This window comes from Crinia signifera, chromosome 9 (genome assembly GCF_055691185.1).
Source record: "Crinia signifera chromosome 9, ASM5569118v1, whole genome shotgun sequence".
In the NCBI taxonomy this organism is placed as follows: Eukaryota; Metazoa; Chordata; class Amphibia; order Anura; family Myobatrachidae; genus Crinia; species Crinia signifera.
In genome coordinates this window covers 145,436,336-145,455,292 of record NC_139225.1, presented here as the reverse complement: position 1 = coordinate 145,455,292, position 18,957 = coordinate 145,436,336, and the positions used below count along the sequence as shown (strand labels likewise).

The 18,957-nt window shown below is 49.7% G+C and overlaps 1 protein-coding gene across 2 annotated transcripts; it reads right to left on the bottom strand.

Moving 5' to 3' along the window:
• Positions 1 to 947: 947 nt before the first annotated feature.
• ZBTB12 (zinc finger and BTB domain containing 12) lies at positions 948 to 5,954 on the bottom strand. Of its 2 annotated transcripts, none has more exons than XM_083160111.1 (2): positions 5,836 to 5,954; positions 948 to 3,090 (listed from the first exon to the last, which is right to left on the bottom strand). In XM_083160111.1, exon 2 carries the CDS (start codon positions 2,816 to 2,818, stop codon positions 1,406 to 1,408), a length of 1,413 nt encoding a protein of 470 aa, XP_083016237.1. In that variant the 5' UTR covers positions 2,819 to 3,090; positions 5,836 to 5,954; the 3' UTR covers positions 948 to 1,405. The 2 variants fall into 2 exon arrangements, with proteins under 2 accessions (XP_083016237.1, XP_083016238.1); XM_083160112.1 differs by lacking the exon at positions 5,836 to 5,954 and adding an exon at positions 3,204 to 4,246.
• Positions 5,955 to 18,957: the final 13,003 nt, after the last annotated feature.

The window sequence follows — 18,957 nt, the reverse complement described above, 5'->3', positions numbered from 1 at the left end:
AAGAACCACTTGGCCCATCTAGTCTGCCCCTATTTGTGGTTATCCCCTAATAGTTATTATGTATGCCTTATGTAATCGCCTGCAAGGCCAGATTTGCCTTTTAAGTTATTGCCATTGTCTGCTGTGCAATACAGGTTGAGTATCCCGTATCCGTATATCCGTTATCCGAATTATTCCAAAAACTGTGGTGTTTTTTTTGTTTTTTTTTAATAGTTCTATTTTTTTTTTCCTCCCCATACCCCTTTTTTATACTTACCTAGTCTCCCGGCGTCCACGGCAGGCCTTCAGCTTCATCTCCGGCGTCTCCAGCGGTCCCAGGAGTGCATTGTGCGAGTTCCCAGGCCCACCGGTGCCTGGGAACTCGAGCAATGCACTCCTGGGACCGCTGGAGATGCCAGAGATGAAGTTGAAGGCCTGCCATGGAAGCCGGAGGACTCCATGGACGCCGAAGGACCAACGGGGGCCCACCAGGGGAGAGGTAAGTATGTAAAAAATATATATATTCCAAAAACCGTAAAAATCCCTGATTCGGAATGCTCGTGGTCCCAAGCATTTCAGATAAGGGATACTCAACCTGTAGTTGTAAGTTAATTTGACCCCCTAGTGCGGTCCTGGCCAATCTGTAGCTCTCCAGCATTTGTGAAACTACATATCCCAGAATCCCGTCACAGTTTTAATATTTCCTAATTGCAAAACCAAGGAAGGGCATGCTGGGACTTGTAGTTGTACAACAGCTATAGAATTACAGGTTGGCCAAGCCTGACCTAAGGGTGGAATCAGACCCATTCATATGGGTCCAAATTCTGCCCCGTTTTCAATGGCGTGGGGGGAGGGGGGGGTTCTGCGCATGTGTAAATCCCTGTGCGAACGACCAACGTCAATGTTTCAAACTTGAGACACACACACATGCAGGAGATGATGTGGATGGGGCCAATCAAAGAACAATGGTAACAGCAACACAGAGTATTTAATCTCATCCAGGGCAGCACATACATTTTTTAAAAACACACAAACAACCTCTATTTACACAGATACAAGATAATACAAAGTGGGGTTGGATGAGAAGGTCATAAAATTAATAGAACATTTCAAGTCTCTTAAAAACTCAGTATCGCTACAGCAGAACTCAAATAGAAGATAGCAGACAATTAGTCAGCAATATGGATTAAAAAAACAACAGCAAATTCCAAAAACAACACAGTGTCCAGAAAACAGTCCAAAAATCTATGGATCACTTGAGTATAAAAGAGGAAACTTCTGTCCTGCAGGTCACCAACGCAGAGAAAAAGTCTTCAAAAACTACAGCGGTCAGAAAACTAGTGCAAATCAGATAAAACATATTTAAAGCTCGAAAGTCTTGACCTGCCGAGGGCCATCCAAACCAAAGACCCATCCAGTCAGTCCCTCATCCCATCATAAGACCCATTTCAGGAGCCCCAGTATCCAAGGCACTCTGCACGGCAATATTCATCTCAACCGCTCCAGCTTCTAAGACGTTCTGCGCAGTGGTCTTTCCGTGTTGTTCCTTGAGATGCCGTCTTATGGCCGGCTTGTGGGCGAACCTTACATCACAGTAAGAACAACGGTAGGGTCTCTCACCACTGTGGAGATTTAAGTGGTCGTGAAGTGTGGATTTTTGAGTGAAGCACTTACCGCATATGGTGCAAGAGTGGGACTTCACGCCCCTGTGCACGTTCATGTGGCGGTTGAGGTTGCTGCTGTGGTTGAACTGTTTCCCGCATCGTGGACACATGAAGACAAAATGCTGAGCCCTCATGTGGAAGACAAGTTTTTCCACACCTTGGAAAACCTGTTCGCACTTACCGCACCTTAATGTTCGCCTGTTCCCGAACCTTGCATCATCCATGGACACTGAGCTGAATGGTGATGATCCTCCGAGACCACCAAGAGCATCTCTTGAAGTTCCATCAATCAAAGCACTGCTTTGGCAGCCTCCTGTTCCACCATCTAATAGATCTTCCTCTTCTTCATGGTAGCTGCTGGGAATAATGAGCACCCCTTCACCACCTTCCACCTCATCACTGTAGATGGCCTTCATCATCCCCCCTTGATGGATAGCTCCATCCCCAGCTTCTCCTTCCATAGTAGAATTGACCAAAGCCTCTTCAGGCTGTGGCAAAGAATTACGCTCATCTTTCCTCCAAGACCTTCCCTTCTTTGTCCCTTCATTATCACCCATTCCAGCCTCTACTTTAACAATGCAAATATCTGTAGGAGATTCGTCCTCCTCCTCCTCCTCTTCTTCGTCTTCTTCTGCCATCATTAACATCTCCTCCTCACTTTCGTCCATTGCCTTTATCTGTGTTTTCGATGGTGTACAGTTCTCAGCCGGACGACTTGGGTGCATCGTAGTGGTTGTTGATGAAGCACTCCAAGAGGGCATGCTTTTAGCATCCCGCACACCTATTTGTGGGTCTATAAACTGAGTCAGGGCTTGGCGACATTTTTCCACCACATGTTCCATCTGCAAGTAGCTGGCCGCTGTTAAATAGTTCACAATGTCTCTGACTGAGAATTCCAGGAGCCCAGTGTAGCAGGAAAGGAGGAGGTCTGACACCACCCTGGGTCCATGCATGAGAGAAACCGGAAGTTCAGAACCTGGATTTAGAAGGAACTGGTCTCTGAGGAATGGAGAACAAGCAGCCAGCACCACCCGGTGGCCCCGGAACTTGAGCCCATCGGAGACAATAGTCACATCACAAAAGCGCTCCTCTGACCGCAGTTGGTTCATGCTACGGAGTGTGGCTTCTTCATGGCCAGGGAGCTGGAAGCGGAGTGTCTCATAGGCAGAAGTCATCCTTGATACGGACAGCAGACTAGGAAATTCTTGGTAATTGGTTAACGTGCTTCCCAAAGGAACCCCAGTTTGGTGGATATCTTCTTGTCTTAGTTCTAGTGAACCAGGCCCAATGAGTGGCGAGACTGTTAGTGGGGAGAGAGGAAGAGATGATCACTGAGAAAAAGTTGATGGTGTCTCTTCTGTGGGCCACCAGCTTTGTTGCTGCCCAGCCACGTTTCACTGCTGATCTGCATCTGTATTGGACATTTCATATTCAGCGACAGCATAACCTGCACAGAAAAGAATAGATGTCAGTAAGCTAAAGGTCAACGAGTGGTCTATTTTTTTGACATAATGGTTAAAAACTACTGCACACCCAAAAAATAGGTGTTAGAGCAGTTACCTGGAATGAGGGAGGGTTAATTCGTAGGTTATACCGACACATTGCAGAAAAGTAGGTAGCATGGCCGTGCGTCCCCTTGCTGTTTAAGCGGGGCGCTGCACCCTGCCCGATTTTTAAAGGGCAAAATACGCCCTGCCCCTCTGGCAGTGCCCCTCTAAAACAGCCAGCCTCCTCCTCTTATCGTGATACCGGGGAAGCCCGGCGCCGCAGTATATAGTGGTGCCCGGCGCTTCCCCAGCAGTATAGAGCCTTCGGGGGCGGCCGGGCCCGTCACCTTCAATGATGATGGCCGGGCCAACCCCTTTTCGTTACGGCGTGGCCCAGGCACGCCCCTTTTGGGACATCGGTGGCCCGGGACTGCCCAGAACAGTGACGTCGGAGGGCCCGGTCCACCCCCTTGACGCTGCCCCCGTGCAGTGGCACCCTGCCCGCCCCTGTTCCTAGAAGGAACACTAGTATAAGTGTCTCCTCGCTTGGCTTGCTATGCTTGGCACACTATTTTATTCTCCCTCTATGTCCACAAATATGAACAAGCCTGTCAAAGCAAAAAAATCATGAAAAACACCTGTGTCGACCTTTCACTGTCGACCACGTTCCTGGCAAGCTTTTGCTTGCCTCGACCTAGGAGCTCTTGACTATGTTTAGGTGCTTAACTAATCACGTTCAACCATTAGTGCTCGACCACGTGACTGTTGATTTAGACATCATCGATCCGTCGACCGGACATAGTGGCATTCAATGTGCAGGGGGTCCTCAATCCACTGTCACCAATGTTGGGAGGTGCAAACACATAGAGTACATACAAACTACACACATACAGGCTCCTGGTCTAGAATCGAACTCTGCATTCCTGTTCCTGGACATAAGCATCTGCTTTGCAAACTGGCACAACACCTACTGCGCGCCAGCCTCGCTGTAGCAGTGTAAAGTGAGGGTAAGGGTGTTGGTGGGCACCAGACGATAGAGGGTGAAGGTGAAAATTGCAGGAGATGACCAGCAGAGGGTGCCCACAAACACCTTGTGAGCACCTGGCAATGGAATATATGGGCTGCTGGTGAAGTCCTAGAGCAGGCATGTCCAAAATGTGGCCCTCCAGCTGTTGTGAAACTACACATACCAGCATGCCTTGCCATAGTTTTAAAATTCCCTAATAGCAAAACTGTAGCAAGGCATGATGGGGCTTGTAGTTTCACAACAGCTGGAGGGCCATAGTTTGGACATGCGGCCTGTCTAGAGGGTGGCCTGCAACTGGAAAGGGGTGTATCTCTGTGGCTGCCTGCAATGGAGGGTTAAGCATGTATAGTGTGGACAGGAAAGGGTTAAGTACAGGACCTCCACACACCTCTCAGTAGGGACTATATAATAGAAAGTGGAGGCATAATAAAGAACACACACAGGGCGGGATGTATCAACGCTTACCGTGGCGTTGACATCCCGTTTTCGCGTTGGTCCCTTGTTCGCTTCATGTATTAATAAAGTTTTCGTTTTCTATTGTTGAAAAAACTCCGCCGGGTTGAAGTATCGCGGAGTTTCCGGCGCGAAACATCCTCCCATTGGACAGCATTGTAGCTGAAGCGCTGTGTGATGTATTAACACTCGCAGCGCTCAGCTTCTCTTCTATATAATTCGCCTTATATTGCTGGCGAACTGCAGTTGTGACAGGTCAATTATTAAAGTATAATGTATTTTTACAGTGTGTTATTTACCTTATGAAAACAGGTTGTGCTGTGGGATGTATTTTACTTGTTGTATGGGAGGCAAGATTGGTTCTTTTTTGGAAGGTGTGAGGCACAGATCATCAGGGCTAGGCAAGAGGCAGTGTGCCTCACACCTCACTGCCTCTTGCCTAGCCCTGATGATCTGTGCCTCACACCTTCCAAAAAAGAATCAATCTTGCCTCCCATACAACAAGTAAAATACATCCCACAGCACAACCTGTTTTCATAAGGTAAATAACACACTGTAAAAATACATTATACTTTAATAATTGAACTGTCACAACTGCAGTTCGTCAGCAAGTCAAGCTGAGCGCTGCGAGCCGGGGAAACCCAGCCAGCAGCAGGACGCATCTGCGCATGCGCACAAAAAAAAAAAAAACGAAAAGATTTCGGGAGAGGTCCACATTAGCGCGGACCAAAGATATGCATAAAATCATCGTAAATAACGCGAAAATCATCGCAAAACAATCGCGAAAAAAGCGCGAAAAAACGGAGTCCACTTCACTACAGAAAAGTGAATATTGATACATCCCGCCCACAAACACACACACCTGATCAGAGATATATAAGTATACAGACATTAGTGACGTCTACAGCTCTGCTCCCCCTATACCCTGACCCAGCAGCACCCTCACCTGCATTACTGGTACTTCTATAGCCACCTGCATTACTGGTACTTCTATAGCCAGTAATGCACATGGGAAGTAACTATTCAGGGGATAATGGGGCTGTGCGACCTGTGCATGCTGTCTCAGGCAAGAAAGGGGTTAATAACCATGATGGAGGAAAAAGTTTAATTAGGGACACCTCTCAACCCCACCCTGCTGCGTCCCTACCCCACCACACGCCCTCCTCTCCCACCAGGAGCCCCGGTACCAGTTTTCCCCGACCTAGTTCATTTAAAGGTACATTACCTCCCCACACACAGATGAGTGCAGGCTCTCTCCTCCTCTTCCTGTTGCCTGTGTCTTCCCTGCCACCCCTCCCATTCCCAGTGCCACTCCCACCCACTGCTACCACCACTCCCAGTCCTCTCCCTGTACCCGCTGCCACCCCTCCCAGACCTTGTCTATGGTATTTAAAAGGGCCCTGCTGGAGAGGGATTTAAACGTCCATTAGCCAGACAGTAGCCCTTTCAGGGAGGGATGTAATGATAGACATGTCCAGCAGGGGGCAGTCATTACTTGGAACTGTATTATTTTTACAACAGTATTCTGAAATGCAAACACGAGTTGCGGGCTCCCAGTGACGGGATTATTATGGAGTACTAATGTCTGTCTTTTAACTTGAGAGATAAAACGCGATTTAGATCTATGATTTTTAAACTTTTTGTGGAAATACAAGCTTATCGTTACATGCTGGGACTTGTAGTTTGACTGCAGTAGCACAGATGGCTTGACATTGTTAGGTCGACATGGGACAAGGTCGACATGGGTTTAGGTTGAGAGGTCAATATGTCGACACAATCATAAGGTGTGGTTTTTGATCCGAATGTCGACATGGACAGTTTCCAGTGCACCGCATCCCCTCGCATTGCTCGCGATGCTTCGGGCACGGTGCCTCGCTGCGTTCGGCACACTTTTATTCTCCCACCATGATGGTAGGGCATAAAATACTGCCTGTCGGCACATGTCGGCTCAGAAAACCCCTGAAAAACCCCATGTCGACCTGTTGACTGTCGACCTGGACACTGTTGACCTAATGCTTGTGTCGACCTAATGACCTGTCGACCTAGACCCATGTCAATCTTGACCCATGTCAAACTATCCCCATGTCAACCTAACGGTGCCGACCTAATGACTGTCGACCAACTTGCTGTAGACCCAATGACCGTATCCCACCCGAAGCGTGGCGGGCCACGCGAGAAGACGCGGGACACTTATACGGTGTCCATGTCGGCCTATGTCATCACAGACACCAAGAAAACTGTGAAAAACTCATATGGACCTTTTTTCACGTTGACCTTTCGCTTGTGTCGACACTGATGTATGTCAACCTTTTTTTCATGTATCGACCTATGACCTGTTGACCTTAATTATGTCGACCCTATGACTCACACCCTTGAGGCTCTTCTGCAGCATCAAAAGGCCCCAATAAATTAGCAACAATTCCCCGATCCCCTGACGCGGCTTGGTGGAGGGACGCCTGAGTCCGGGAGATTTGCCCGCGATTCCAGGCAGCCGGGAGCACCCTCCGGGTTTTCAGGAGCCTTCAATACATTTGTCTCAACGGCAGCTTCCCGGCGGTTCTGGTATACCGGATCGACGCTGTCTAGAACGTCAGTCACGTGGTGGACCACTAATGGTGGAATGCGTCCAGTTAGAGGTCTAAAACTGTCGGCAGCATATTGATCAACAGTAACAGAAGATCGCTGGAAGCTAAAGGTTGACAGAGACATGGTGGATGGTGACAAGGTCGACACAAATTTTTAAAAACTTTTGTGTCTATATTGACATAGGTCAATATAAGTGTCCCGTACCCCCACGTATGGGTCGCTGCACTCACCATGCTTCAGGCAAGGCGCCTTGTTCTCCCTAAAGTATGAACATGTCGGTTAAAGAGAAAAAAATAATGAAAAACTCCTGTCGACCTTTCACTGTTGAACACGTTCCCGTCGACCTTTAGCTTGCGCCGATCTTCTGTTACTGTCAATCTAAACGCTGCCGAATATTTTTAGCCATCTAACTAGCCGCTAATGGTTGACAGTGACTAGGTCTACACCGGGTAGACTTACCTTAGTTTTTCATGATATTTTGGTGTCTCGTACGTCGACATGAACACCGTATATATGTACAGAGTCCCTCGCATTCCTCGCTGCGCTCGGCACACTATTGTATTCTCCTTCTACGCCCTAGTGGATGGTAGGGTATAAAACGCCGCCTGTCGGCACAAAAAAAAACCCTTGAAAAACTCACGTCAACATTTTGACTGTGGAACTTCCCATTGTTGACCTAATGCTTGTGTCCACCTTCCTACCCTGTCGACCATAGCCAAGTCAACCTTAGCCTGACAACCTAAGCCCTGTCGACCTTCATTGAGTCAATCTAGCGACCGTATCCCTGAAAAACCACCTTTTAAAAAAAAAAATCATGAAAAACTCAAGTTGACCTTTTGACTGTCTACCTTGCTTATGTCGACCATAAGCTTGTGTCAACCTTTTGCCATTGTCAACCTAAGGAATGTTGACCATTTTTAGGTGTCAACCTAGTCACTGTCGACCGATAATGTTCAACCTAGTGACTGTCGAACTAGACATTGTCTACCCAGTGACTGCGTACCGCTAATGCACTAAAACTAGAGGGAGGAAGATTCAGGGGAAATGTGAGGAAGAATTACTTCACAGAAAGAGTAGTAGATAAGAGGAATAGCCTACCATCAGAGGTGGTAGACGCAATTACAGTAGTACAATGTAAACATGCTTGGGATAAGCATATTGATATCCTTACTAAAAAAAGGGGCAGACTAGATGGGCCAAGTGGTTCTTATCTGCCGTCACATTCTATGTTTCTAATAGAACATTGGCAGTGGGTACAACAAAGGAGTACATTTACTACCGCTTCTATAAGTGAAAAGTGGGGATGTTTCCCACAGCAACCAATCAGATTCTGTCTATCATTTGTCTATTGCACTCTAGAAGGTGATAGACAGAATTTGTTGGTTGCTATGGGCAACATCCCTTCTTTTCACCTCTATAGTAAATATACCCCTAAGAATCAAGAGGTCCGATACAGGACCGGTTCCCAGGAGGTCTGAATTCGCACCCTGGCTGATGGTGGGCCGCTGCGCATGCACATAGTCACATGTACATGTGAGGGGTCCGGCTGCAAATTTTCCCTTCACCGAGGCGCTCGCAACCTGACTGACAGGTAGGGGCATCACCAGGGTGGACCCCCCACAAAAATGGTGGACGTGCCCATAGAAACGCTGGGCAGGCCCCAGTGAACGCAGGCATTCCCCTCCCTGCTCGGAATGGTCACATGACATCAGTGCCCGCCCCGTTTCCGCAATGCTACAAGCAGCCGCTGATTGACTCCTGCAAGCAGCCGCTGATTGACTCTGCCCGGTGCCTGCAGCCCCCATGCGGGAGCTGCAGGCACCGGGCAGAGGAGGAAAAATCATCCGCTGGTAAGTAACCAGTGCGGGTGGTAGCAAACAGATGTGCACCTGTACATGGGCTCAGCTGGCGGTGGGGGGGGGGGGGGTCTGTGCGGCGTTAACCTGCTCCAAACACATGCAGCCTAGCGAGTAGATCTGAATCCGTAATGTGCAGATGATCCCGCCCTCTCTATGCACGTCACTCTGTGATTGGCCTGTCACTGTTATGTCACACATAATAATGGTTCAAACCACCAATGGTTTTCTAGGGGTGGTGTCCTACCATGGACAGTATAAATGGTACAAGAATAATAATGGCATCCCGTTACAGAATCTGGGACAAAAAATCATGAAAAACTCATGACGAACTTTCGACTGTCGATCTTCCCATTGTCAACTTAATGCTTGTGTCCACCTTCCGACCCCGTCGACCTTAGCCATGTCGACCTATTTCAGGTGTGAACCTAAGCCCTGTCGAGCTTCAATGGTCGACCCAATGTATGTCGACCTTCATACAAGGTCAACCCTATGACCCAAACCCCAGTGCAAGGTGTCATGGCACCCAGGAAATAGTGCAACCGGTCATCGATGGTAGCATACTATGCAATGGATGATCATCGATGGTTATACCTATCGATGGTATTCATTTTCTGTTACTGAGTGGTCCGTGGGCCAAACAGAAAAATGGGGTGTGGCTTCACAGGTGTTGGGGGTGGAGCTATAGGGAGTCTCCCGACCCCTTGGGAGAACAAAAACTATTCCATTAGGCTGAAAAGATAAATGTAGTAACTGATGAATTTATACGTTTTAGTTTTTAGACTAGGGGGGATTCTCTAAACTAAAAATGCGGTAAAAACCCTGTTATCGGGTTTGTACCGAATTTTGGGATGCTCTAAGCATCCACCCCCGGGTTACCGCGGCGGGGGGCATCGCCAGAAAAATCTGGCGATGCCCCATAGAAGCCTATGGGCTTCTAACGCAAACCCACCGCACCGACCCCCGCCGCCCCGCACCGACCCCCCCCCCTCACCTGTGTCCGGGCAGCACAGTGCTGTGCTGCCCGGACCTGTGACCTCCTCCTCCCTGCACTATAATCCTCTTCTGGGTGCAGGGAGGAGGAGAGTTCAGCACAGCAGCAGCAGCGCCGGGTAAGAGAGGGAGGAGAGAGCCGCCGTGTCCCCATGGGACCCGCTGACTCTCACCGCAAAGGACAGCTCTTAACGCAAGAGCTGTCCTTTGCCATAATTATCGCATATGTTAGTGCTTATGCGATAATTATGAATGCGTTAGCCGGCGATAGGGGGGCGCGGATGTTAGAGCATCCCCCCCTAGGTCACAACACAGAGATTTAAACATGGACCAGAGGTCCTGGATATTCGCATTAACAGTATTTGTCCGTATATGAGATTTTTCAGTTCCACCAATCGGAGGAGGGGGAGGGACCTCCCCGGGTTTAAATATCAATCCCAGAATTAACACACCACTTCCTTGATAAAGACCTTCCTGGCCGAAACGCGTTGGTGGTGGTGTAGTGGACTCCCCTCAAATCTTTATACACATATCTTTGGTAAGAGACACCGGCTTTTTTTCCTTACCTTTAATAAGAGAGACATTGGTGTATATAATTGATTGTATTCAAGCTTTTTGATGTTGAGGAGGATTTCCACATCTTCTACTGTTTTATTTGTATATAAAAATAAAACCTTTTTTTATGTGAATACTTACGACGAGAGATTCTTTGATTTGGGGGGTCTAAAGTAACCTTTATGGGATTTTCACAGCTGGAATATACTTAAGCACGTGAGCCTATAATGTGTATATTTCCACATGTGGGTACCTTTTCATCCATCTTGGACCTAAGGTGGTTAATGCTTTTAAAGAAACCTTTATAAGATTCATCCCATCTATAAAGTGTAAGCACCAAAGTGAGCATTGATCTAAGTCAGGGATGGGGAACCTTCGGTCCTCCAGCTGTTGTTGAACTACACATCCCAGCATGCCTTGCAACAGTTTTAGCATGGCCAAATAGCAAAACTGTTGCCAGGCATGCTGGGATGTGTAGTTCAACAACAGCTGTAAGGCTGAAGGTTGCCTATCCGTGATCGAAACTACCCCGTCACAGGGTCACCCTTACATCAAGAATAGAACACACCCTCCCGGGCTTTGTTTTATCCATTTCTTTGGGGAATTCTACTTGCATCATGATATCACTGAGTCCTGTGGAACTTTGCCTCCAAGATGTTACTAGTGACTAGGGAATGGGCAGGCTGAATATTGGGGGTTATTCAGTACCTTCACCTCGGCCAGATGGGGGGACAGTTCTAGCGCTTTAATTCCACTGGTATGGGGAAGGGGAAACACTGGGCCCAGTAAGTGACTCTCCTGATGGGGTTTGTAGCCCCTGAAGGATGAGACAGTGAAAGGCTCAGTTTAGTATCCATTTCCAAGGAGCGGAGAAAGGCTGTGACTGAGTAGATCGCTCCCATTCCAGAGGTTCATAGCCTCTGATGGGGAGTCAGCGGAAAGCCCAGCTTAGTACTTGGGATGCGAGAAACACTGGGATTAAGTAGATTGCTCTTCCGAGGGGACTTCAACCCCTATGGAGTCAATGGAAAAGCTCAGTGGAGTATCCATTCCCATGCCAGGTGCTGGAAAGTGCCCTATGATGGGAGCAGAGAAACACTTGGTTGGATGCTGACTGGACGGCTGCCTGGAGCCCGAGGCTGCACTGTGCCCCTGGGGAAACTCGGGGGTGCCTGAACCCTGCACTGGTGATCCCCATGTCACTATGCACAAGTAATCACTTGCACTGCGCACTCTCCCTTTAGGTTAGCGCTTCACGTCCTTACCCTGGGCCTTTTTGGCTGGGGTAGGACAATTTTTCCCACCCCCACCCTGGTGGGGTCTCTTTATTTTTATTTATTTTCACGTTTTCTGTTTTTTGGTAGCGTGTCACGTTTTTTAGGCTGTGTGTATGACCCATATGGGCTAACCACTCCCCATGTACCAAAGCTCTCTTTTTTTGGGGAGAGCTGTGGTCTCCGAGGGCGACCCCAAGCCGCAAGGCGGAGAGAAGCCTACTGAGAGTCTATCCGGTGCGGAGGACCCACCCGCCCTAACCCTTCTGGGGGTTGAGGGAAGAGGGTCTCTCTGAGCTTCGGTGAGGTGGACCCACCGATCCCTATTTTCCCCTCTTCGGCCTTATGGCTGGGAGGGGTTAGGGGAGTAACGGGGCCCTTCTCCTTTGGGAGAAGGTCCATAAGTACGTACGGCCCCCTATGCACCTCGGGCTCCCTGAGTTTCTTCAAACTCATTGGGGGGTTATTCAGACTTGATCGTAGACCTGCGATTTTGCAGGGCGAACGATAATTGTTCTACTGCACATGTGTATGGATCGTGGCGCGCGTGCGCAAGGCCATTCATTTTTGACCACTGGCCATTCGCAAGTTGGGGTGTTCTGGCGTTTGGGGTGGTAACCGGCTGCTTTCTGGGAAAGTCAGGGAAAAGTGGCAGATTAGCCCACACACTACGGGAAAATCCGATTCCCCTTGAGCCGTCCGGGATCCTCGTGATACATCACATCGCCCCTTCATCATGCGATGTGTCACATGCAATCCCCGTTACCTGCCACCAGAAGGGGGTCCGACACGGAGATCATACATGCAGCATGTATGTTCTCCGGGTCCAATGTGATGCGTACCTAATAATAAAATTAATTATTATAAATTCTGCTGGTGCACATGCTATTTGGCACATTTTTACCCGATTTCTCAGCCCGATCCTCCGGAATCGGTTGAAATTGGGCCCAAAATGCATTGTTCTATGGCGCAATAAAGCTGCCCCATCTTTGAGGAGAGAGGAGGAGGGGCGCTGGCGTATGCTGGGAGGCGTGGCCTATCATAAGGGGCATGGCCTATGCTCGCGCTGCTCTGTGAGGCCACTCCCCTGGTCTCGCCGCTGTGGGGGCATAAATAGCGTCTATTTACTGGTGACAAGGGGGGACACTGGCAGCCCTGGGCGGAATGTGGGAACATTCCCCAAAAATGGGACGTTCCCGTGGAAAGCAGGACAGCTGGGAGCTATGTGTTAGTGACTGGTGCCCTTTAAGGCAACAGAGCAGACTTATCGGATATGACAAAGCGGCACAATGGTGTTCTGTACTGTAGTGACAATCTACACGCAACACTATCCAGCAGGCCAGAAAGGTAATCCCACAGGGTATCACTGCAGGTAAATATGTACCTACAATCATTCATCACACCGGTAAGGTACATAAGTGGCTGTAAGCTCAGTGTAAACGCTGGATAATATCTTTGCAAACACCTGTAGGGTCACTAACAATGGCGACACTGGAGGAGCATCAGATTCCTGGCACAGTAACCGCTGGAGATAACCACTTGTATTTGTTTTATTTATTTATATAGCGCCGGCATGTCCACAGAGCTTTACAGCTGGGAACAAATGAATAAAACAAACCTGGGTGTTAACAAATAGACAGGAAGGGACGTACTCATTTTTTTTTTGCTGAAAAAATACGCTTTTCATGGTATTTATTGTAATTACCCTTTAGAAGCCTATGGGCTTCTTTCCTTATTCCTAGCTGAGAGGGATCTGATCAAACCTTCTTCATCAGGAGCAGATGAAGCTGGGGGACTTACCCCAGGAAACGCGTTGAGCCAATACCTACACATACTGTATACCACTCATAGGCAAACGCAGGGGGTGGGGGGGTGGGGGTTCTGGTTGCCCAGAAACCCCCATCCTCTTGGCAAGTGGTTCAAATTATAGCAACGGTATATAATGCCATTACTGGAGCTGTCGCCACATCATGCAGTATAAGGGACAGAGCGGAACTGCTGCACATGCCCAGTGGTAGTAACTTCTTCTGCCAAGTTGGCTGTGTCCTCAGTCAGTGCACTGGACCAGAGAGCAACTGCCAGGAAGAAGAGACAGGAGCCTTTTCATGAGGTGGGAGAATGTGAGCTTTGAAAGTGCAGTACTGGTTCTATTAAGCTTGTGTATTTATTCATTATGGTATGTGCAACCTTTTCCTGACAACTTATTTATATTACTAGGTGATTCATCATGCTTTACTGGCGCTCTTCACTCCGGCATAAGGGGCTGCACCCCCTTAATTTGGTAACGTTTGTATTGTGAGAAATATGGTTAGAATTGTATGTAAGATGCCCTGTATTGCAACTTGAGTTATAGGTGAAATGTGTTAAATAGAGAGCATATGATGTGGAAGGGGGTGTGTATTGTTTTGTTTAATTAAAAAGCGGTTACAGAGTAAGATGTACATTGATAGTGTGGAGGGTACAGTGACATTTGTGGGTGTGGGGGGGAGCGTGTTGTTAAGGTGTGTGTGTGTGCAATAGTATAGTAGGGTGTTTTTGAGTCAGCGGCTCCCCACTGGCGGAGGTCACGACACAGGAAAACAGGAGGCTGGGTAGTGATAGGGGGGGGACTAAAGAGGAGGGTGGGGGACACTGTGCACAGGGCCCCAGGCGAGTCGGGGTGGGGCGCCCCGGTGCGGGGGGGGGTGTACCTGTCCTGCTGCGGCGCTGTGTATTTAAATCTGGCGGAGGCAGCCGGGGTCCCTGCAGTCCATTAGAAATCACGAGCGCTATCCGCCAGGCTATGTGGAAGCGCTTCTAGTGTGAAAACACTGGCAGCACGCTGATTGGCTGAGATCAGCGTGCGCCGTGCTGCCAGAGTTTTCACACTAGAAGCGCTTCCGCATAGCCCGGCGGATAGCTCTCGTGATTTCTAATGGACTGCAGGGACCCCCGCTGCCTCCGCCGCCAGATTTAAATACACAGCGCCGTAGGACAGGTACCCGGGCGGCACAAAATGCCGCCCTCCAGTGGCCGGCGCCCTAGGCAAATGCCTAGATTTGCCTAGTTGTGGCGCCGGCCCTGACTGTGCAGCTTCTGCCAGTGAGTGAGGGTCCAGCGTGGCAGCACAGGAGTACAGGATGGTGGCCCTGAGTCAGTGTCTCCTCCTACTGGGTGGGAGTTAGGGTGCATGACAGCAGGAGGCTGGGCTATGAGGCATGATAGGGGTATGTGGGCAACACAGCGTCAGCAACTCACCAGTGGTGAAAGTTACAGTTCAGGAGAGCAGGAAGCTGGGTAGTGATAGTGGTGTGTGGGCATACAGGGGACTAAAGAGGAGGGTGGGGGACACTGTGCAGCTTCTGCCAGTGGGTGAGGGTCCAGCGTGGCAGCACAGGAGTACAGGACGGTGGCCCTGAGTCATTGTCTCCTCCTACAGGGTGGGAGGTATGGTGCATGAGAGCAGGAGGCTGGACTATGAGGCATGATAGGGGTATGTGGGCAACACAGCGTCAGCAACTCACCAGTGGTGAAAGTTACAGTTCAGGAGAGCAGGAAGCTGGGTAGTGATAGTGGTGTGTGGGCATACAGGGGACTAAAGAGGAGGGTGGGGGACACTGTGCAGCTTCTGCCAGTGGGTGAGGGTCCAGCGTGGCAGCACAGGAGTACAGGACGGTGGCCCTGAGTCATTGTCTCCTCCTACAGGGTGGGAGGTATGGTGCATGAGAGCAGGAGGCTGGACTATGAGGCATGATAGGGGTATGTGGGCAACACAGCGTCAGCGACTCCCCAGTGGTGGAAGTTACGGTTCAGGAGAGCAGGAAGCTGGGTAGTGATAGGGGTGTGTGGGCATACGGGGGACTAAAGAGGAGGGGGAGGGGACAATGTGCAGCTTCTGCCAGTGGGTGAGGGTCCAGCGTGGCAGTACAGGACAGTGGCCCTGAGTCAGCATCTCCTCCTACTGGGTGGGAGTTAGGGTGCATGAGAGCAGGAGGCTGGGTGTTAAAGCATGATAGGGGAATGTGGGCAACACAGGGTGAGCGGATCCCCACTGGCAGAATTTACGGGGCAGGAGAACAGGAGGCAGGGCAGTGATAGAGGTGTGTGGGCATGAGGGGTAGTAAAGGTTTTTGGCTGTTGCTGAGTAGGGATAGGCATTGGTGCAGACGCCATCAATGGTTGGCATTGATGGCGATTTTGCACCCTGTCATCAATAGTAGTAACATCTTACTTGGATAACCATCGATTGTTGTATCTATCGATGGTCATCCATTATATCTGACTGAAGAGGCCATGGGTCAATCAGAACTTGGTGACGGGACTTCTGGGTGTGGGGGGCGGAGCTATGCTCCGTCTCCCGGCACCTTAAAAAAAATTTGAAACTTGATCGGTTCTCCTTTGCCATCGATGTAGGGAAACCATCTGGTCCACCCACGTCGATGGCAAAAGTATTCAACATCGGCCATAAACCATGGATTATTTGAAATCATTGATGGTCGATGGGCATCCCTAGAACTGGAGGAGGGTGGGGGACAGTATGCAGCTCCCAGCAGTGGGTGAGCGTCTCCTCCCACTGAGAGGGAGTGAGCGTGCATGAGAGCAGGAGGCTGTATAATAGTGGTATGTGGGCAAGACATTGATAAAAGTTGTGGCGCTGGTGCAGAGGACCGTGGGGACACTTCTGGCAGTGGGGGAACCTGCAGTGCGGCAGCCAGGGCCGGATTTCCCACCTAGGGGCAGCACCTGCTTGTGGCGGTACAGGATCCCCCATTGTCACGGGGGTACGTGAAATGCGGGAGCGGGGTCGCGGGGTTGCGCTGGGGGGTGGAATTGCCGGAACGGGGTCAGGGGGGTCTGCAAATTGCGGGAGGGGGGGTGTGTGCGGGGGTCCGCAAATCGTGGGAGGGGGCGCGGGGGGGCTTGAATTCGCCGGAAGGGGGGTTGTCAGGGTCAGTGAATTGCGGGAGGGGGGGTTGTGGAGGTCCGTTAATCGCGGGAGGGGCGCGGGGGGTGCCGTGAATCAAGGGAGGGGGGGGGCGCAGGGGGGTGGCGCGGGGGTCCGTGGATCGCGGGAGGGGGGGTCGTGGGGGTCTGCGAATCGCAGGAGGGGGGGTGTGGGGGGTGCCGTGAATTGCGTGAGGGGGCGTGAATCGCGGGAGGGGGGTCCGCGAATCGCGGGAGGGGGTCTGCAAATTGCGGGAGGGGGTGCGGGAGGGGGCACGGGAGGGGGTGTGTGAATCGCAGGGGGGGCGCGGGAGGAGCCGAGGGGGTCCGCAAATCGGGGGGGGGGGGTGAATTGCGGGAGGGGGGGTCACAAATCACAGGAAGGGGGGTGCCGTGAATCGCCGGAGGGGGAGGGGGCGGTGGCGGAATGTTATACACATGAAAACGTTCTACACATAGAACACTGGACTTTTCCCTAGGGGGGGCGGGTTTGTGTATCCCGCTGGGCGGGAACGTTATATACACAGGGGATGAGTGACAGATCTGGCTAAATATATAAGAGATTTAATTAATAAATGTATTAGTTGGATACATCCTAAACTGTAGTATAGATAGTACTTTAGTACTTTATTCCATACAGTCTCCAGTGTATAAAAAGGATAGTATGTACATTAACTTTCAGGGGTCTTTCCTAGTTTCTGTTAGCGCTCCCCCAGACTCCCACTCTTGCTCCAATGTTCCAGCGGAGAATTTGTGGACTGCATTCGGAAACCCCCCTCTAGAAATCCTGCGTTTGTCACTGGAGGAATCTATACCTAAATTGACTCTTTATTTGGACTCTGTTATCATTTTCCGGGGGCTGATCCGAGGCGACCACAGAACTGTTCATCCAGGTTTACCATCCACCTGGCCCAGGTGACACCGTGGGAGATTCCATCTCAATCCATCACCTTCCAAGGGACCTGCCCACTTTTTTCGGAGGGTAGGCAAGTGTGCCTATAACCCAGATTCTGATACTATGTGGTTAATTTACTAAAATGGGAGTTTTTTGAAGCTGTGATGTTGCTATGGGCAACCGTTCACACTATTATCTTATAGAAGGTGTGCTAAATAATTCTAAGTATAATTTGAATGGTTGCTATGGGCCCCTTACTATTACATTGGGGCCATACCTTGCTATCTCAGCACTGTCCACAGTGTGCCCTCAGCTTCCCGATAGGTTTGGCTTTCTGCCACATCCGTGTGTACTGATAACATCAGCGATGACTGTGATCCACTTATAGTAATCCTATGTAACCCTGCGGCCATGTAGGTAGCAGCACGTAAGAGGTGAAAGAGGAATTCCAGGATCTAAGATCTTTACTGAAAAGCCTGGTGTTATTATTACCATACATGTGTACTGTTGCATGACAAGGAATGTTACATTGCAATATTGTTGTAATGGTTGTGTAATATCCGCGGCAGGTGTTACCTGGAGGTTATTGCGTATCTAAGCGGAAAAGGGAGTACCGTAATACTTATTCTCTTCCTTGGACAGTGATTTTAGAACAGTGGCTCCCAGAGTCGGTCCTCACAGTGCAGGTATTAAGGATATCCATCTTGAGCACAGATGCCTAAATCAAAATAACTGACAAACTAATTCATTCGTATCTGAAAAAGGGTCCGGGCCTCGGGTGGAGGAAGCAGGGGCAAGCGCCATTGGTATCATGTAAAAAAACCTGTATCGTTAAACTGGCCGTACACATAAAGATTTAACGCTTTCACTAGGCCGACTTGTCTTAAGGGCAAGTCGGGCCTGATTTAGCTTGAGCTTCCTGCGGCGGCTCGCATCGGACTTCGCACTTGATGTGCCATTTTTTTTGTATGCGATAAATCGCATGCAATTTATAACATGTACAAGGACTCCCGGGGAAGGGAAGTCGGATGCGATACATCGCCGGTGCTTTTTTAGCACTGCTGTACTTCTGACGGTTTATACGATTTATCTTATGTTCAGCAACACCGACCTCCGACTCTGACCCGATGCACATGGGACTGTGCACTGGGTTGGAGCCGATGTTAATAACATGCGGTTTGGCCCAATTTCTCTTGGTAATTCAGACAAATGAACTTAACCAATCTGATTAATAATTTTTTGTGGGTTTTTCAGCGTTTGAGAAC

Coding starts and splice junctions, on each gene's coding strand:
- ZBTB12 (XM_083160111.1), bottom strand. CDS start 2,818: ATGACTTCTGCCTATGAGACACTCCGCTTCCAGCTCCCTGGCCATGAA.